The sequence below is a fragment of the Bacillus rossius genome, chromosome 2, assembly GCF_032445375.1.
Source record: "Bacillus rossius redtenbacheri isolate Brsri chromosome 2, Brsri_v3, whole genome shotgun sequence".
Classification (NCBI taxonomy): Eukaryota; Metazoa; Arthropoda; class Insecta; order Phasmatodea; family Bacillidae; genus Bacillus; species Bacillus rossius.
In genome coordinates, this window is record NC_086331.1 from 110,541,436 (window position 1) to 110,562,441 (window position 21,006).

Here is a 21,006-nt window from a genome sequence, read left to right on the forward strand (position 1 = left end):
TCTGGAACTAAAAGATCCACTCGTTCCCCTCAGTCATCAGGTGAGAGTAACGAGGCGGAGCAGTATGTGGCAGTTGTAAATAAATAAAATGAGTGAATGTCTTGAGTTAAAATATGAGCTAATTTTGTCATTTTAATTTTTAAAATAAGGCATTGTTTTAATTTTGCGGTTATCATAAAATTAAATAAAGTTAGCCTATTTTGTGGTATTTAGCGGCCCCTAAAAATTCCCCGCCTTTATTAATATATAATTACTAGATTAGGGCCTACACAATAAAAAGGACATATTACCTTTGAAATAGTAATAACATTTTTAAAATTTGTAACGTCAAACAATTCTAGAATTTTTTTCAGGTTTCCCAAGTGAAAATTTTTTTCTCACCTGAAATTTTTCCCAAACAAAATTCAATATCCTGCCCAGCTCTAGTCCCTATGCATTATGCAGAATGTGGTTATGTAGTGCACAGAGTAATATTCTGAGATCAATTAGATTTTGGCTAAACGTCTCGTTCATATCAGGGTCACTAGAGACGATGAGCGGTGATGAGAATGGAGCATGGCGGAATGAATGGGTGGGGAAGTATAAGTACCGAAAGAAAACCCACAGATCCATAGCAACAACTACCACATTTCCAACTTGAAAATCAAACACAGATATTTGACTATCCAACAAAATTGCAACTGTTGTAAAAATATGTAGTAAATTTAACATTTGCTATACTTCATGACTTTAATGTACCATTACCTTACAAAGTAACAGGTATTGCAAAAAAAAAAAGTAACAAGAAACTAATGACAAAATATGACTTTGTAGTAAGACTTACTGTACACATATATTAATTAGCTTGGTACAGCATGCAGTCAACTTTCTTTTAATGCTGCTTTCTTTGGTTTTGCACTTTCTATAATCTGGCACTGATCAAACAGCTCACTTTCTTATTTTTTTCAGGGATTTTTGGGCATTTGTTGCCCTTTAATGATTCCGATAACATTACTTGTGTTGCCGCTACCCCCCTTGATGGCACGTCAGTGCACGACATTGCAGCACAATGGCTACTTTGTTCTACATTCGCCCCTTTCTTCCTGTGCAGTGGAGATGACCTGTCTGTTGGCAGTCTTACTGCCTTATTTATTACAAGGCTACTCCAGTAGCAGATAACCACTTCAAGCATGCTGAAAATGTATTGCTACTCACACATAGATGGTTGGGCACAGTTTGGTTGATTCTTATTTTTTTATACAGAGAAGGTGTAATTTTATCCCTTAGACATATATCTACAGAAACTAAATTTTTATCTTCATAAAATATTGTTTGTCTATTGTAAGATACCGTGTAAAAAATAAATGTTGTGCATGCTTCGCTGAAACTTACTTTTTACATGATGGAAATGAGAGGTTTTTGGATATCCCAGTTTGTGGAATAGCCAACAAATTATTTTATGTTTTGTTAGAGGAGGGTCTTAATTTCTTGGCATGAGCCACTGAAAATGGAATTCAATCTAGCCGCTTGATAAAAGCTTGATGCAATTCCTTTTTAAGGCCTTTTCTTTTTGTCACATTAAAATGTTGTATTTGCCCTTGAATGGTATTGTTTTATTTAGTAGACAACTACCTTCTTAAAAAAAATTACATTTCAATAAATATTCCATTAAAGTTTACATTATAAGCTTTCAAATTCATTTCGCAAAAATGCAATCATCACTCAGTGCTTACACTTAGTTTTTTGCGACAATAGGTTGAATACGACCTACTGTGGTATCTTTTTATTTGGAAGATATATGGCTGGTAAAGTAAATTATAGTGTTAACAATAAAATCACTCAGTTTCTGCAACATCTACTGAAATGGAAAATGGACTTGCGCTGGCCGCTCACTTAAGTCCGGCACAACTCTGTACTTACACTTTGTTTGGAGATGATAGAGTTGTATGTGCCCTTCTAAAGTAATGATTTTATTAAAACAATTACTATACATTTTAAAATAAATTTATGTTTCCTAAAGAAACCACTAAGCTATCATAATAAGTATTTCAATGGTGTGAGTTTAAACTCTTTACTAGGCCTATGTATTAGCACATTAACTTTACGGACTATCCACAGTATTCCCATTGAAATAATTCAATTCTGAATTTTGATTATACAGCAAGATTGCTGATCCGGCATGGCCGTGATTTCATTTCTGTGCTTTTTTAATTACGGCATGATTCACAACTTTCAATGAATGTAACTATGAATTCTTTGTCTCACATATTCAAGTAATGCACCTCATGTATGCTAAGCTGGCGTGCAAAGCCACAGAATATTTAAATGTTGTTTCATTAAAAATAAAAAACTTAATATTAATTTCAAAAGCAAAATAAAGCAAATACTACAGAGTTGACTGCACATATATTTAAAAAGTTTTTACATATCTGCATTCAAAAAATTATATCCTTACAAAGAAAACAGCAACACACAACGGAAGTAGGATGAAACTATGAGTGGACAACAGTACATATGTAAAACACGTCTTATACAAACAACAAATATTTAAATACATTAGAATCACTGACCTTTGTTGTTTCATCTACTTTAAATTTTAGATTACATTTACACATAATACTGACATTTGATCTAGCACAATCCATGTCTGGTTTCCATAAAACAAAATTATGTGACTATATATCTGTATTTTCTTTCAACGCATATTTCACTATTATTAATGAATAAAATAATATATTTAATTTTAAAAACATTCAGAATCATAAAAAAGTTGATGTTTTACTCTTTGCATGTATGTATTTCAGTTGTGCACACAATTTTGTAAAGGCATACAAAAACATTACAGTATAAATCAGTGATGGCCAACTTCAATCTTCAATCTGGTCCCCTATATTTTCAAAACTAATCCAAGAACAACAGAACAGATAAATTGATTATTTTCTTTGTTATTGAAATACATATGTTATTAAATAATGAAAAATGTGTTTTACTCTAAGATACTTAAAACATATGGTGTTAAATAGATCTGGATAGGATACAGAATTTTGAGTGGCATAAAAAATATTGAGGTACCGGTAACATATTAAAAAAATTTCCATACCATGTTTTATACAGGAAAAATGTTGTCCTGATTGTGTAAGCCCAAATCTAGAGATTATACACTGATAGAGGCAGGTAATATTCAAGGGCTGCAAAATACCATGAAATAAGGCTAAACTTATATGATTTTGATAACCCCCAAAGTAAATCAAAAAGCCTAATTTGCAAAATAGTGAGAAAATTAGCTACTATTTTGACTTATAACCCAATTAATCCACTGTATTTAGTTATTAACTGCAACCATGTACACATTCTGCAATATTACAAACACATTTACCACAAATTCCCACTCCATTATTACGGTTGTTTGTGTTACTTTCAAGCTGCAAGTTGCAATGCCTATAGTGATATAGATAAATGCAGCATACTACTGTACAAACATGTTGGTAGATCGATCGTAACAACTACTGATTTAACAAACTAATGTGTTTACATTTTGTTCATAGCATTATTCCCATGTTTGTTGTTAATGTAGTCCATGGCCATAGCCAAATTTTTATTTATTTTATTTTAGTGTTATTTTAATATGCAATACAATACAAAAAAATAACTGTTTCTTATATGTTTAAGTGTCTAATATTTGTCTTTTCAGTCATAAACGAGATATGTTTCACTAGTTTCACAACAGTAACAAATTACTTTGATTATTTAGTGTATGTTTCAAATACTGAATTAAGTGCTTATGATCGTGCTAGTGAATATTTTTTATGCCACCATTAATAGTTTGGGTTTGATATGCTGAAAATGGTGCATTTTGAATTATGTGCATGTATTTGAATTAGGTTAAAGTGCAGTGCTTTCTTTGAAAATAGTTTGTTAACAAGTTTGGCCCATGGACATGCATACAACCAAAATAAAATCGGGTAATAGAAAAAAATCATTTTCCTGCCTGACTTTTTTAGAAAAGATAAGTTCACGGTTTTTCGGGGAAAAAACCCAGGTACCGGCTCTAGTGAAATATGTTCAGTACCTAAACATAAATAATATTTTAGCATATCACTGAAAACATAATAATGTCTGAACATCATGTATCAATTTTTTTAAGACTACCTCTACATCCAATTTAGCCACATGAAGAATATGTATGATCCTCGTCTTATATTTCTTGTGTTTTACTGCTCAAAGAGCAGTTTTGTACACATACATAGTTGCACAAACTAAACAATTCATTAAAAGTTAATAAAATTTGCAGGAAAGCAGCTTCCAAAACTCAGTTTTAGTTGCATCTTGAAAGTAGCTTGTTGCATTATGAAATAATTCAGTTTATATCTTTCTTTATGAGCTTACTTCAAAGAAAAAAATATTGTCTACTTTTTTAACTTCTAACAGAAAAATTTAATTTTGTTCCAAAACAAATTTAAATATTACATTTTATTTTTTAAACCATCAATGAAACTACATTAGTTGGAAGATTAATAATTTTTGCTGTGCCAATTTTTAAATAAAAAGTGTTTAGTAATGTCTGTGAAAAAAGCTAATTAAAAAAATTGATATATTTGAATGAGTTACTGAAGGGTGGAATGCACTTTAGAAAAATTTCATTCCACGTAACAAAATCTGACTTAATTAAACAATTAAACAGATTCCCTTTCCACTAAAAATGAGAAGAATTTTGCAGTGTGTTAAAAAGTAATGCCTACTCTGACTGGTAAATTATTTTGCCAAGTGTAGCAGTATTGAAAAAATTGATTTCACATGCAGCACCTCCTAGTGCAGTTTCAAGTGGGGAAATTACATTTATTCAGCTTTAAAATCCCAACTAAACACAGTAACATACCATAATAATTTTTTAACATTGTAACTCACTTTTATAATGTTCATATCTTGGTCAATACGTTGAGATTTGTTAAAGTTAAAATTTATTTTAATTCTAAAGACTTAACACTGAGATTAAGAAATTTTATTGGAATAAGCTGTGTAAGTCTAAGCATTCTCAATCTTCACTGAAAGCATGATTTTCATTATTTACATCTATAATGTTGAAAAATGATTTAACAGCAGTTGCAATGTTCAAAAACCATACATTAATAAAAAGCAAAGTAAACAATATTAGTAATTAAAACATGAATGCTCTAACATATTGATCTATTGAAATAGATGTAGGTAATTGTTATTTGCTGAATAAGAAATTGTACTATTGTGGCATACCTATGATTGCATCATGTTTCAAGTATGTTTATTAGTGTCCATGTCTCTGGGGCTGACAATAAATGTACACATAAAAATTATTTTAGAAATAATAATATATCTTCAAAATAGTGATATTTGGTTAGTGACAGAAAAATAATGTAACAATTCAAAGAAAATAAATTATGTTTTACAACAATGACAGCTGTGCTAAGTCTAAATCTAATCATTTACTTGTGATTGCTGTCTTCTTTACGCGGGCTGTGTTAAACAATACCATGGGCCGGATCAGTTGGCCATCACTGATTTATTCAGCAACATAACAACAAACCAAAATTCTGTAACTACTATGCATTTTATCAAATTCACAAAATCACACTGAAGTTTTACTTCATTAATAAATATGTATAAAATGAATTAAGTTAATAAATAAATTATTATAATGGCTCATTTCATTAAATTATTTTGCCTGTAAAAGTTAAAATAATTTAATACATATACACTTTTTTAAACTCTAAAGGCAAGCTTTCCAGTATCTTAAATACATTCCATTCAAAATCAACAAATTTTTAATAAATGCACTATTAAAATTTTTTACAAGAAAACATTACTTTTCCAGCTTGTACTGGAACATGACTACAAAAGAAGAAAAAATGAATGTATTTAGATACAAAATACAAACAAAACTGATCACCTTTATACCACCAAAATAACATTACCAACAAGTTTTAAAACAATCTTAAACACATTAATAAAACCTGCTCTAAGTATAATAATAATGTACAACCATCCTTTTGAGATACATGAATATCTAGTGCAACAGCAAAAGTAGACACTAACATTGCAACAAATTTACAAGATTTGATTACATAAATACAATTTTTGCAGGTTTCCTTTATTCAAACCATTTATGGCTGGCACCTATTTTAATGCAACATATTAAATTATGTCTAAGGCATATAACAAGTTTAAGAGTTAGAATCTAAGATAATATGCATGCAAGCTGTTTCTTAAATGAAATTTATGGTCTTTTGATAACACAGCTGACAATATGAACTCCTATTTAATAATTACGATGCACTGATTTTGTGCAAAGATAGTATAGTGCAACTAAAAAAAATTCAATATAGTAATTTTAAATAACCAAAAAATATAACAAGTTTTATAATGAAATGAGTAAATACTTGTTTATTTCTTCATTAGTAGTAAATTCTGTTCCTGCAATTCTTTTCATATATGCACTGCATGGTTACCAATAAGCAACACAATATTGGTATTTTGGGGCATCCGAGAACACAACTACCGAATTTAACAATGCTCTTATCAGAAAATGTCAATCTAGATTTGTAAACTGTATACCTACAAAGCAGCATGTACTTCAGTCAACAAACAGCAAAATACTTTTAAGAAAAAATTTTAACAAAGACACATCCCATCTGTATGAATGGATCCCCACTTAAATCTCAGTCAGAAATTACAAAAAAAACATTGCTAGTTTAAAGTCTTGTACTTAAAGGAAATACAACAATACTTGCACCAGGCATCACTTTGACTAAATATAACATATCCCTAGCTAGGTTGAATCCTAACACACACAGAACAAACTAGGATAACATTTTGTAACAAGGTTAACATTCTGTTGATCCAGCGAAGGGATTAATGGCTAAAACAAGAACAAAAGTACTGTCTAACACCCTTCCTGATTTACATACAATCATAGTAATGAGCCTCAAAGGACTCAAGCTAGTTCACAGTTGCTTGTAAGGAAACAAAGAGGGTTCCATGCAAATAGCTCACTGTAGTTACCAACCCATAACCATAATTCTGTAGTGAGGCATAATAACTTATAAAAACTAAAAACAATTTGCAGTATTGGGCACTTCTGAAAATAAGTCAGACGAATTTGGTTACTGGGAAATGAAGTGTGCAACTGCTGGGATAGGAAGCACAGCACACATTAAAATGAAATACCGTTATTCCCTCAACTGAATGCACTTTGCACTTTTTGATGTGCCATGTTTATGGTCCAATACGTGCACCACTGTGTGTGCGCAGGCAGCTGTTCTAACAGTGAGCAGACAACCCTCAAGGGTTGGCAGCAGTGTTTTGGTGGTGTTATTTAGAGTGTTTTGTTTTGTATCCGTTCTTGACGGTTTTAATATTATATTAGAACCCTGTTATAACGTTTTTCAAGGGAGATTAAGGAAAAAAAAAACATTATAAGCAGGAAATATAAATTTAGCACTTGTCAGTATTTGAACCTTTTACCAATGGACTCGTCATGCTATGTACACAAATTTAATTTTAAAACCACTGATGAGTACACTCAATGCTTGAATATGTTTAACCAAGCCAACAATTTTTCACTTCTTGTGCTTCCAGCCTCTATTTTATTTGTCTTTAAAGACACACTGCCACAAATTGTCTCATGATTCGTGACAATGATGTTTAGAGTAGGAATGCCCAGTTCCAACTTTTTTGCCACTTGAAAATGTGTAATTTTGGGATTCCTACCTACGAATAAAAAAATTAAACTCTTTTTATCAGCAATAGAAAACACTTTTTTTACCATCGGGGAACAGCTGGCAAACTAAAATATCATAAAACTACGTATGTACATCTGAAATCACATTAGAATGGCAAGAAACTGAAGGATTTTTTTTAAGACAAGGGTTCCAACAGACATGTAACTGCAAATGTTATGCATCTTCAATATATTGAATACAAAGCATTAGCCAGCACTAATGTGTAGCACTAGTGTTCTGGCACTTAGACTTTGTTTTTACATAGAATCCTATTTAAACAATCTACATCTATGGTATAGCAGTGATTGTAAACAAAAATGCATGTAAAGTGTAAAGTAAACCTTTCAACATATTAAAACTCAACAGATGGGATAAATTTTGGAATAGTTAGGTATTTAAAACCTTCCTTCTTTTTCCATTTATTGAATTTTATAAAGCAAGCGTTATAAGCAGGAAATGCACCATTTGTGAAATGTTATATGCAGGAAAACATTATAAGCAGAAACATTTAACAGAGTTTTACTGTATAGCAATAGTGCTTTTATTTAACCATGATAAATTAATAACCTCAATTAATATTAATAAAATTGTATTAATATAATTTATTTACATTTTTATTTAATTACATAGTTGTATATTTTTAATAATGGTTTAGATTTTTTGTATATAATATTGTCATTGCTTATGTTTAGTGTCTAATTAGTGTTTTCAGTGTTATTCTGGATAAATATATCTTTTGTTAACAGACAGCACAAGGTCCCAACCACAGCCATTTACACCCTAGTCGCTTTCGCTCGTCTGCTGCTCTCAGCTCTCCCAACCGTCTGACATAAACCAGGCACATGCCTGCAGGCCATTTTTATGAGCCTGCATGAGTATAATTATTCCAAGACGAAATCTAGCTGGCTCCCATTGCACAAGAATTAACACGGAGTGCCTCCTAACACCACTATCACAAATATGTAAACTCTCACAATGAGACCCATATCAACATAAAAATTCCTTTTGGCACAGCCAAGAGGCATAGGTAGATTTTGAAGTTCCTATTTCTTTTGGAATGTTCTGGAAACTTCCTGAGCATTCTACAAATGTCTGGAAAATTTTAAAACCCTATGTACGAAAAATTCTTCATAGTCTTCAGCATAAAAAAAAAAGATACATTTTCACACACTCCATGCATGGGCGTAAATCCCAGGAAGGATCCCCCTCCTTGAATTAAAGAGCCCCCTCACTGTAGGGGTGTGCTTGTGCTTGCAAAATTATTAATTGTGAAACAGGAATGACAAACGGAATTTCCCCCGGGAATCCTACAAATGTTCGCTCCTGTCTCCACGCAATCAAAATGTTTCAAATGTTTTTTAGGCATCCAGTATTCTCTTAGAAGTTTTAAAATATTCTTGATAAGACTGACATAGATATGGGCTTGAATTTGTCTGGTGCAGGTAGGTTCTGTTTTGTGAAAACTCCCATAAAATAACATAAACATTTCATCCCATAGGCTAAGCACTAAACAAATATAGTTGCTCCTTGAACTAAGGGTTGCAGCTATCGAAAAATGTTTCAGACAAAATATTTTGGTAATATTAAAAAGAATGACAAATACTTTGAACACATTTGATTCTATGATTATAACCGGAGTTATTAAATTTTTTTGCCTTCAATCTCCTATTTTTTTTTCATCCTTTGAAATAATGGTTCATCATATCAAAATTGCTTACAAAAGAAATATTAAATAATAATAAAGTTCAAGGTAACTTAAAAAGAATTTTGTATTATACCCATAAAGGGAGTTGAGAATTTTTTTTGACCTTCAACCACTTTAATCCATTTTTACAATAATAAACGGTTAAATAAGATAAAATTTAGAAGGCTTAGAATAATATAAATGAATTTTAAAGAATTCCTAATAAGGGAGTTATGAACTATTGACAGTCAACTACTGTTTGTTTTTCCAACATTTGAATTAATGGTTAGTTGTATACAAAATTGTTTCACACAAAAGGTAAAGACAATATTTAGAAAGCTTAGCATCAATTTGGAGGGATTTTATAGTAAACATAGTAAATAAGTTATGATTTTTTTAATTTCAACCCCAGTTTTTCCAATGCCTTGCAGGAATAATGTGTATATACAAAAATTGGTTCAGACAAATGTTTAGAAGGTTCACGAAAAATGTTCATAGATTTGATAGTGTAAGGTGTAAGTAACCGTGTTTTATCGCATAATTGTTGCACCATTATTTTAGGGCGTCAAAATTTAAAGAAAAAAATTCTCGTATAAACATCATATGATGTTTATGGTCCCGCTGTTAGATTTCAAGCACTTTGTATAGGTAGTTTTCCCATTTAAAAGATGTATTTTAAAGTTGAAATCTAATATTCATTTGGATATTACCGCTTACTTATTTAATTAACAGAAATACAAAGATGTCTGATGTGTAAATTTTCTTTTAAAGACTTTTCAAACGTTTGAACCTTTATCTGTTATTCTTTGTCGCCGCTGTGATCCGCATATAAAAATGTAGCCAGCGCACGTTGACATCATTCATGTTTGGTTATGTTGATTCCCGTATAGAGTGCGCGTATGTCGTTGAATACCTATATCGATAGCTCACCGATTGCATACAACGCGCATGCTCTGTCTAGTGCCAAGTTAACTATATTTGATAGCCCACACTCTTTCATTTTTTTATTTTAAGTTGAACAAATTGTTTTTGTTTGAATGACTTTTAAATTCAAATTGTTTGGTGTGCTTTTGTACACTCTACTTTTTAAATAATCGTTCTTTCTATGAATAGGTTTTGTTTTTATGAATAACTTTACATAACAAAAAATTATTTTTTCACAAAAAAATTCGTACTCCTACTTTTCAAACTCTATTTTAGTATAAAATTTGCGACGATTATGCGATAAAACACGGTAGTTATAATTTTTTTTCCTTCACCACCACATTTTTTTCCACCCTTTGCATTGATAGCTAGTTGCATTAAAACATTTTTCAGACAAAAGTTTTAGATAATATTTACAAGGCTTAAAATTTGATAGTGTACATAAAAAATATTTTATGATTATATTTCAACCTATTGCAGTAATAATTGGCAACCAAAAAATTGTTTCAGACAAATGTTTTATATTATATTTAGAAGCTTCACAACACATTTTAAAGAATTTGATAGAGTGCCTACTAAGGGAATGGATGCAGTATTTTTCATATTTAAGGGAGCTTATAAAATTTTTCTTTTTTCAAAAAAACCTTCCCCATTTCTACCCCTTTGGTCTGATTTTGCCAATTAACGAACTCCTCCAAGATTTTTCATCTCTGTATTTTATGTATCAGTTAGGAAGTGATTTGTGAAAAATTATGACAGTTACTGTATCCATAAAAAAGTGATTATATATATATATATATATATATATATATATATATATATACACACACACACACACACACACACACACACACACACATAAACTTTTGGGCTGATGATGGTTTTGGGGTCTATGGACTATGAAACAAGAAACCATGTAAATATTTTCTGGAAATCACACCACAGTAACAACTACAATAAGTACCGTATTTACTCATGTATAGCGCGTCCTCGTGTATAGCGCGCACCATGATTTTTGCAACAAATTCCAAAGAAAAAAAAATTAAAATTTTTTTTCCCATAAATAAATTTTACTAACATTTTGTGGTACCTGTTAAGTAATTACTTATGAAACAAATGATTATTTAAATTGATGTGTGGTGATGCGTCAGGAAAATACTTAAACTCTGCTGTGTAGACGGAAAATAATGAAGCGCTGTATTGTCACAACTGGTACGTGGACGGGTGGGAGGGAGGGAGGGAGGGAGGGAGGGAGGGAGGGAGGGAGGGAGGCAGGCAGGAACGGGCTTATGACCATCAAGTAACCTTGACAGTTGACAGGACTAAACACCACCACTCCCGTCACGAAGCTTCTACATAGATATTTCAACTGATAGTTAACACATTTTTAGGGACACGCAAAATGAAGCATGCCACGCGAAGGAAGTGGGCGGGGGACTGGTGACAACATTCTCATTCTCATTCTCTCTCTCTCTCCCCCCCCCCCTCTCTCTCTTTTAATTTACTAGCTGCTGCGCTGGCTTTCTGTAGAGGGGGAGGTCTAAAAATAAACAAGAGACCATGATGTGCGAGCTTGCGCGCGAACATGTGTGTGTGTGTGTGCTGTGAGCATGTGTGTGCGAGACCAGGTTGTGTGTGTGTGTGTGTGTGAAAGAGAGGCCTTGTTGCTTGTGCGTATGTGTGGGGGCTGGCCAGAAACGTCACCCGTCACCCGGCAGTTAACGACTACCAATCCTCCTCCCCGCCTCCACCCTCACTTTTTTTTCCCGTGTATAGCGCGCATCCTTATTTTTTTCCTTTACTTGAGGGGAAAAAAGGGCGCGCTATACACGAGTATATACGGTAGTCTTTCTTAAAAATCTACTCAAAAGAATTCTGTCGTATTTTATCCTTCTTGACTTACATCCATAAACGGTGAGTTAACTTTCTAAAGAGTACCCTAACAACTATGCAAAACATTATATTTCAACACTTTCCGCAGGGACATTAGGACCAATAGGAAATGTTAAAGTTCAATTGAACAGAATTAAGTGATTTATTGAGATCACAACATTAAATGCACAGGGAAAAAATACCACTATTTAATTAAAAATTTTTTACTTAAAGATGTTTCTGAGCAGGTATAATTTTTAAATACTATTTTTACTATCTATAATTAAGAATGAAACAAATACAAGTAAAACACTTACCAATAAAAATACTGAAGCTATCTTGGAGACTAACCATCAATACATTTAAACATGAACAAAACAACATCCAAAAACATTAATGTTATACTATCACTTTAAGCGTGCATTTTCACACATTGACTTACAAATTATTATGCTAATACAGAAACATTAATAAAATCTGCTTCACTAGGTCATCATAATGCATTTCATGAAGGTTCTTTATTTTGATTTTATTTTATTCAGACAGGCGGTGTAGTAATAGAGAGCAGGAAAACACGGAAATGTTTCCACTATAAATGTATTAGGTTGAGTCATAGCTAATTATGTGTTGTTAAATTGGCACAGAGTAATAAAAATAGTACCAAAATTGAATTTCTTAACTAATTACCCTGATAAGTACACTTCTGAGGTTATTTAAGTATGGGAACTAATGTATAGTTTTTTAGGATTAATTCTAACAACTTTAAAAAGGTAATATGTAATGCCTTAGAGCATAAACATAAGTTGATTATGTGAAGCATCCATTGTTAAAGATGACATTTTAAACTTTTCTATCTAGTGTGAAGCTAACTGCTCACACATTAAATATACTGTGGAAAAGTTTTTTTCACCACCATTGTACTTTTAGCATAATTATTTCCCAATGTTAAACTGTCAATTAATCAAGTTTTGTCACAATTGGTGGCATATAGTTGAATTTAATATGTACCTTTATCCATATCAAAATAACACAGTTTAGCATAGTGCTATCTAGGTACATTTGATACATTAGATGACTAGTGTATCACTAGATACACTAGATGACTAGTCTGCCTGTACCAAGTGCATGTCTTTAAACAGCCATAGGATTCTCACACAACACTTTGTTGGTGTTGAGGCAGTTAAGACAGCACACACAGGTAGTTTACTAACATTTCATTTTTGCTGACACAACTATTTTGGCAAAAGATTACACAGGCTATTGGCACTACTTTTAAAAACTAACTATAAAAGCAGAGCACTCATACAAAACACACTTCACTTAAGGTTAGCAAACATCGATACATCCACAAAGGGAGTTTAGGGGTCAACCCCCTACCCCATACACAGTACTATATTAATTATTATGTTATTCTCAATATGAGACACACTCATAAACTTGTGTTGCTTACATTAATCAAATTTCTTCTTACATTCAATTGAATTACATATAAAACTAAAAATTAATTAAAACTTTATTACTGTCAAGTAAATCAAAATTATCCCACTCCATCTCCCGAGCACCTGTACAGCTATACATCTCGAGTGGTGCGTTCCTGTTAGTGAGGAATACACACACTTTCAGGAGATTTTCAAGTAGTCTTATACTAAAACATTGGGTTGGGTAGTTTTTATACCTGTAAATGTTCTTATTCTCTTTTCTTTTTTTTTTAAAGAAACAGGGTGGACATTATGTAAGAAATAATGAAATATAAATACATATAAATATGTGATTGCAGGCACATGGAAAGCATTCACATACACTGACTCACTTAATGCATAGAGTGTACTACTTTTTTCTGTGTTTTTAAATTGTTTTTAATAACGGAATCCTTTACTGAGAACCACACAGCCCTAATAATCAGCATAACTGCAATCAATGATCATCTTACTATACAGAGTGCTCAGTTAAAATTAACACTTTTTGAAGTTAATTGCTTCATGTGTTTGTCTGGTATCTAAATTAAATCTGTGTACAGTCATAAGAAATATAAACAATAAATTGCAAACTTAAGCAGCCCATAGTCTTAAAAGAATTATTACCACTGGCAAAATGATCAGACAATAATGTAGAAGGTGTTGATAGAAAACAGCAGGTATAGTTCCATGATTTTGTAATAACAAGCAATTAGCACGTGGCAATTTAACTGAAATAGCATACCTAACATTTAATTTTTTTTTTAAATGACAGTGCAGGGATAAAGAGGTTTTATAGCAATCCTAAAGTTTAAAATGTTGTGTTGAGTAATATAATCACCTATTAAAAAAGTATATTTTAAAATTGTTAATATTTTAAAATTGTTAACCAAGTCCCAAAACATTTTACGAACTACCTACTTTTACAGCAGCGCCCTTGTCGAAAGGCATGTTAGACTGCATGACAGAGCTCACTCACCAAAACGTGTTATTTTACTTATAAACATGCATGTAAGGAATAATATTTTTATTAATTTTTTACATACATTTCAAAGCAAAGTAATACATAAAATTAGGATTCTTGTGATTTCTCCCCGACATCAAAATTTTACAATACCAAATGTTCTATTTTAAATAACATTTTTTTATGAGTGCTGCAATTATTTCACAAAACAGATAATTTGCCCAAAAATTGTTAAAAGTTGATTGTATTTATAACAACCATTCATTTAGTCAAAATAACTGTTTCAATAACATTGTATGTTTGTTGTGAACAAACACCATCAATGTAATAAGCACAAAAACTACACTCATTTCATGCATTTGTTAATAATTACATTATATGGATAAAAGAGTAAATTTTGACTTGAGTAAATAGTGAATATGTAATGTGACTAAACTAAAAATAGCTTTGCATTACAACCAAAGTAAAAAAAAAATGAACCTTCAAAAGAGAATTTTTTTTTGCACATACTTAAATTATGTTATTTAATTATATTCGAGAAAACACATTTTGTTCAATTAATCTAACATTATTTAAAAATGCAACCATCCTGTTTCTTTGTTTTGCAATCTAATATTTCTAGAGAAATGTTATACAGACTATAATGAGTATTATCACTGTATTGCAGGAGGTATGAAAATCAATGGAACATAAAAATTAATAAAATGTTAAAAATATACTTAAAATTACGTTTTCATAACCTCACTGGAATCTAATGGAACATTGAAACTACCCAACCCAACAAGATTTAAATACGCTACCTAATGACATAATCTTAATGACGAACAACTGGCTTTTTGTAACGTTGCCAATTGAAATAAAAGTTAACATACAGATTTAAAAGGATTCAAAGACATTACAACATTGGCTTCGTTTGCATGGTTGTAACTCCTATGACTTCTAAACCCCAACAATAACTTGGTGTTCGTGTTACAAGTACTGAAGTTAATACAACCGTGTCGTTACTGGTGGGTGTTGACTACAACTTCTGCACCTGAGTTCTACACCTTGTACACTTGCTTGAGAAAGTGGTGTAAAAGGTACAGTACTCATGCATGCTGGTGGTAATATTTTAACCAGGCCTGTGTGAATATTTGAATTTTCCAATACAAATGTTTGAATTGGACTTCACAATCAAAACATGAACGACAAGCAATGTTTAAAACATGCAACAAAAATTCAAAGTTTTATTACTACTGTCTTGCTAAACAGTAACGGAAAAAACGAGTGACTGATTCAAAACAAGGAATATTTCTTTCTAACATTTCAAACTTGGTAACAAAATACTATTTGTATTCGTACCAGTAGTGGAGAAAAAAAAGAAGGGAAAAAAAAAACCACAAACAACCATGGACTAAAACATTACAAAAACACACACACTCCATAGCGATGACCATTAAAATACGTGAACCACATAGTTTCAACGGCATATAAATCAATAGTTACAATCAATCTAATATCATGTGACACAATAGAAGCTTACTTGCTGTATGTATCTATGATGAAACAAATTAGCAGAAACTGAGTTATTGAGATATTGAGTTATGATATGGCTGCCTTCAACAATGAAAAATTGTATACAACTAGGGTTTTTAAATATGTAAATATGAGCTCATTTAGGGCCAATTTTACCACACTCTCGTTAAAACGTTGTTTAACAAAGGTTTGTTTAATGTTACCTGACTTTTTTAAACCACTGTTAAACTGTTTCACGTCACCACATATTTATTGTGTTTCAGTAACTTTGAATAGCTAAGCAAAGTTTAACTTTATTCAAGTTCATTAGAAATTCAATTAAATCAGTGTCCATTCTATGACCTATTTTTGGGTCATATCAAGTTAAGTTTGTAAACAAATACAGTTTATAAAGAATGAAAAATATTTTAATTAACATTCATTACATTATTTGCAATTATTTATTTTCATAGAAACTAAGTTGACACACACATGTTTCCGACCTCAACATGAAGATGGCAGCACTCGTCAACGAAAATTGGGGAGTGTGTTTAGTCATGTTTTGGAATATACTGTCTGAAATTTCAGCCATTTTGGATGTGAATTGATTTTTTAACCATCGTTTTCGTGAGTCGATGCGCATTATTTTGTGAAAATGAAAAAAAAAAATGTTTATCGAAGTGTCATTAAATATTTGTTTTTGAAAGGCAATACGCCTACGCTAAATGAAGACAAGTTGGACGGTGTGCACGGCGACTCTACGCCATAATTTACCACAGGGATATTTCGAGCAGCTCAATTCAAACATGGCCACACCAGCTCGGGTGACAATGAACGTCTGCGACAACAAAAGGGAGAATCAGCTCCAAAAAATGTAAAGACTGTTCCTTTGGCCATAGAAAAAACAGAGATACTGTTTTCTAGGCTAGTCATGGCATTGTCTTAATAAATTATTTTGGAAAAAGAATAACAACTACGCATCATTACTTGACAAGCTGAAGGCAGAAATTGCAGAAAAATGTCACATTTGCAGAAACAAAAAAATTTGTTTCACCAGAACAATGCACCAGCTCACACCTCAGGGGTTGCCATGGTGAAAATCTATGAACTGCGGTTTGAACTGCTTGACCACCCTCCTAACTCACAAGATCTAAACCCAATTGACATTTTTTTTGTTCCCTAGGCTAAAAGTTGCACTCAGAGGGCAGACATTTTTGTCGAATGAGGAGGCCATCATGTTTGTAAACAACTATTATGCAGAGACTCACGCAAACAATTGTTAAAAAACAACTGCTCGTCCAAAATGGCTGAAATTTCAGACAATATATTCCAAAACATGACTAAACACATTCCCCAATTTTCGTTGACGAGTGCTGCCATCTTCATGTTGAGGTCGGAAACTTTTCAGACAACCCTCGTGTATTTACAAATTAGTGAAATGAGCTTTATATAATACATTCAGGAGGTACATAAAATGGTGTATTATTTATTAATTGCACAAAATAAAAGATGAAAGACCTTTTGTTTTTATTCTATCAATTGCAGTTATTTTAATTCTTTGGCAAAATTTCAATTTTACAAACAAATATTTTTCAAACATGTTATATTATTTTTAGGTTAGGTTATTTCTGTTTTTGTTGAAATCGCATACCTTAATGTAATAAAATTATGTAAATGTATTTACAATGTGTTTGAAGTGCACGTAAAATTTAGCAGCCTCTGAATTTTCTTGCTTACATTTAATTGTAAAATCTTGTTTTCAATAAATATGTAGCTCTTTATTCATAGTAATTAAATGTGTTAGAAATGAATGAGATATTCAACTCATAAAGATGTCCAAACATTTTGTATTGCTCTTTGTGGAATAAAAAGAAAAGTGCCTTGCAATACTGATAAATATTTTACTTAAACATAATTAGGAAGTAAAATATTTTCATCTATAATGATTCAGGTTTGTTTCAAACCAATGAAAAGGAAATAAAGACAGCTACATGCACAAGTGTAAATGTTTATATATAACTTTAATCAAAACTGAATTCTAAAGTATTTAATTAAAAATTAGAATATAAACTTATTATTTTAAAACATTTACATAAGCAGACATTCACTTTCTTTTAGCACATTATTTAGTTAAAAACACACATTTAAATCATTATCCTCACCATCATATCAAACTAATTTTTTCTGCTTAGAAATTAGAGGTTATTTAAGTGTCTTGTTCTTTTCTTCAAATATCAGCTGACACTATTGTGCGGCCATTTTGGTGTGTGCTAAACAAATCTTCAGAAGTTAAATGACAGAAATTGGCTGTTTAAAGTTAAGCTAAAGTTATCTATCTTAGAGGAAAGTAAATATTTGGTGAATATGCAATTCGTTACTAAACAACACCGAAGTGTTGTCAAATCTTGTTTAAAATCTTAACTGAAGGTGGTGAAATTGGCCTTTAATCACTAATTTGGGAACACAACATTAGAAATAAATTCATGTTTGTTATGAGGCAGATTGGATTTCATGGTATTTTGCGGTTAACAACAATTTTTTGGATCAATATGTAGAGTAGCAGGTTCTGGAAAATAAGGCAAATACGAACTGAAATGAAATGTAAGTTGGTTACGTTAAGTTAGGTTAGCTGCATAGTTAAAAAAAAAACATTTTAAAATCAAAATTTAAATATTTTAACAAAATTATATGTATGATTATTGTAGCTGACTTTACCTAACCAACTTTCACTTTATTATTATTTGTCTAATTTCCTAGAAGCCCCTACACTACACATTTACTTTTTCTTTCCCTACTGTTATATGATGTGATAAAATTATTTAGTGGGATTAAAATTCTCATTCTTACTATTCAAACTAAAAAAACTGATATTCACACAGGCCTAATTTTAATATTTGTACTCTACACACTCACTAAACCTTTGGATGCAGAAGTTCAATCACTACAGCCATGCAAACAACGCCTCTAGAACCTAACTAAAAGCACTGGACACCAGGATAAGGGTTCAAGCATGTTCACCGGCCGTGTCCGGAGTCAGTGAAGTTACCACCGGAAGCTTGTTCTTCCTGGTGGTGGCTCCGGATCCAGACGCGGTGTTCGCACCGGTCACTTGGCAGCGGTGATGCAGGGCTTCCTGATACGCTTTGCGGACAGCTTTTCGGTCGGTGGGTTTGCGCGACTCCACCAGCTTGGCCTGGTCCACCTCCAGCAACACTCCCAGTGGCTCCAGCTTGTTCCTCGGCAGCCACTGCCTGCATTGCGACAACCACTCACTAAGCACATAACTACTACAAGACTCAACCTACTTTGTATCTGATACCAAGCACTCAATTACCACACACTGTTAACAACTGATGTCTTGCAGTAGTTACAGTTAACCACTGAACTAACATTCAAGAAGAACTTGGCTTTACATAGTTTCCTGAAGATACTTCATGCATTTGCTAGGATGGTGCCCAATCAAAGTCTATGATGGATCCCTTTCAGCATTCCTTAGATTTATGTTGTACATTTCAATCTCCACATTACCTCTCTGTCGACAAGACATAATGCTAGACATTTTTTTACAAAACTGCAAGTCTCTGTATTTTTTAAGAAATTAAAGTAGAAACAATGTTGAATTCACTACATAGATTATTTGGTAACACATGTATAACTGTAAGATTTCTAGCATTGAATTTTGAATTTTTTTATGGCAGTTAGTGAAAATCCCTGTACCAGTGTTTTATAAATTATGGTATGAACCTGAGCCATCATGCTGCAATAATACAAGAGTTTCATGTTCCCAATCTAATTCCTGGGTACGAGTCTGTCCATAAAATCACCCTAAAATGCCCATCATTATCAACCAAGCTGCGATTAACTGTGTTATTACTGCCATAAAACAACCAGAGAAGGAGTTTCAAATGAATTACAAAAATTAGAGCACTGCAGAATGTTTGTTTGTATTCTGATAAAAGTTTTGCTTGCGAGCAATCACTTCAATGACTAAGTCACTGTTTCAGCATCACCTCCATAAACAGCTAAATGGTTGGAAGAGATAACAGTGGGAAATAAAAACACAGTGAAACACTGTTGAGATACTTTTCAAGGAATTTTATACAAAAAAAACTTCTTAGCAACAAAAATTAAAATTTATATCCTTCATATTTTGTTTAAAGTATACATCACTGAATTGACTAAAAGTAACATTTTATTAAGATAACAAGGGTCTAAGTCCATCTTAAAGTCAAATGTTTCAATTTCACAATAAAAAAAATCATAACATGCATACCTGTTAAATAATCAAGGTCACCATAAAAAGTACACATATTATAAACTGCCAGCCTCGGAATTTATTAAATTTTACTTGAAATTATTGGTGTTCAGTATTGATGGCGATATTCCCAAATCTTTTGCAATTACGGAACCTTGGGGTTCATATTAAATATATAATTTTAATATTTAAAAAAAAAATTAAAATGCTTTGCGTTCAATCCCAATCTTGATTGATGCCATATATCTGGTAAATAAAAATCATGAAATAGAGACTATACCATTTGGTGGCGTAACGATACCTGTCATAATTAGGGACAAGATTTTTATTGTTTTATTTTTGGGTCAACTTTGTTTTTAAAACAGAATATTTCAATGTTTGTGTTATTTTTACATTGACTTTATTCATAAAAATAATATGTTATTCCATATATATGAAACTAAAATATTAGTTGTTGTAAAATGTGCCAGCATTATTAATGTAAAAATTTGTTACTAATGAGAGGTGCACGATCAAACAATGAAATAATAATTTTTTCCAATCCATCTATTTAATATATCTTGGTACAAAATTCATGTTAAATAAATTACAGTCAATGAATTTACCATAGTAAAAGATACAATTTTTGT

General features: G+C 31.8%; 1 protein-coding gene across 3 annotated transcripts in view; it reads right to left on the bottom strand.

Moving 5' to 3' along the window:
• Window positions 1-2,087: 2,087 nt before the first annotated feature.
• The window catches only part of LOC134529609 (bromodomain-containing protein homolog), a 91,971-nt gene continuing 73,052 nt past the window's right edge, over window positions 2,088-21,006 (bottom strand). For 2 of the 3 annotated variants that reach the window (XM_063363891.1, XM_063363889.1), the window contains exon 20: window positions 2,089-19,373. In XM_063363891.1, the coding sequence (XP_063219961.1) occupies window positions 19,127-19,373 (247 nt within the window). In that variant the 3' untranslated portion in view covers window positions 2,089-19,126. Of the gene's footprint in view, window positions 19,374-21,006 lie in introns of all 3 variants that reach the window. The other variant, XM_063363890.1, reaches the window with a different exon arrangement.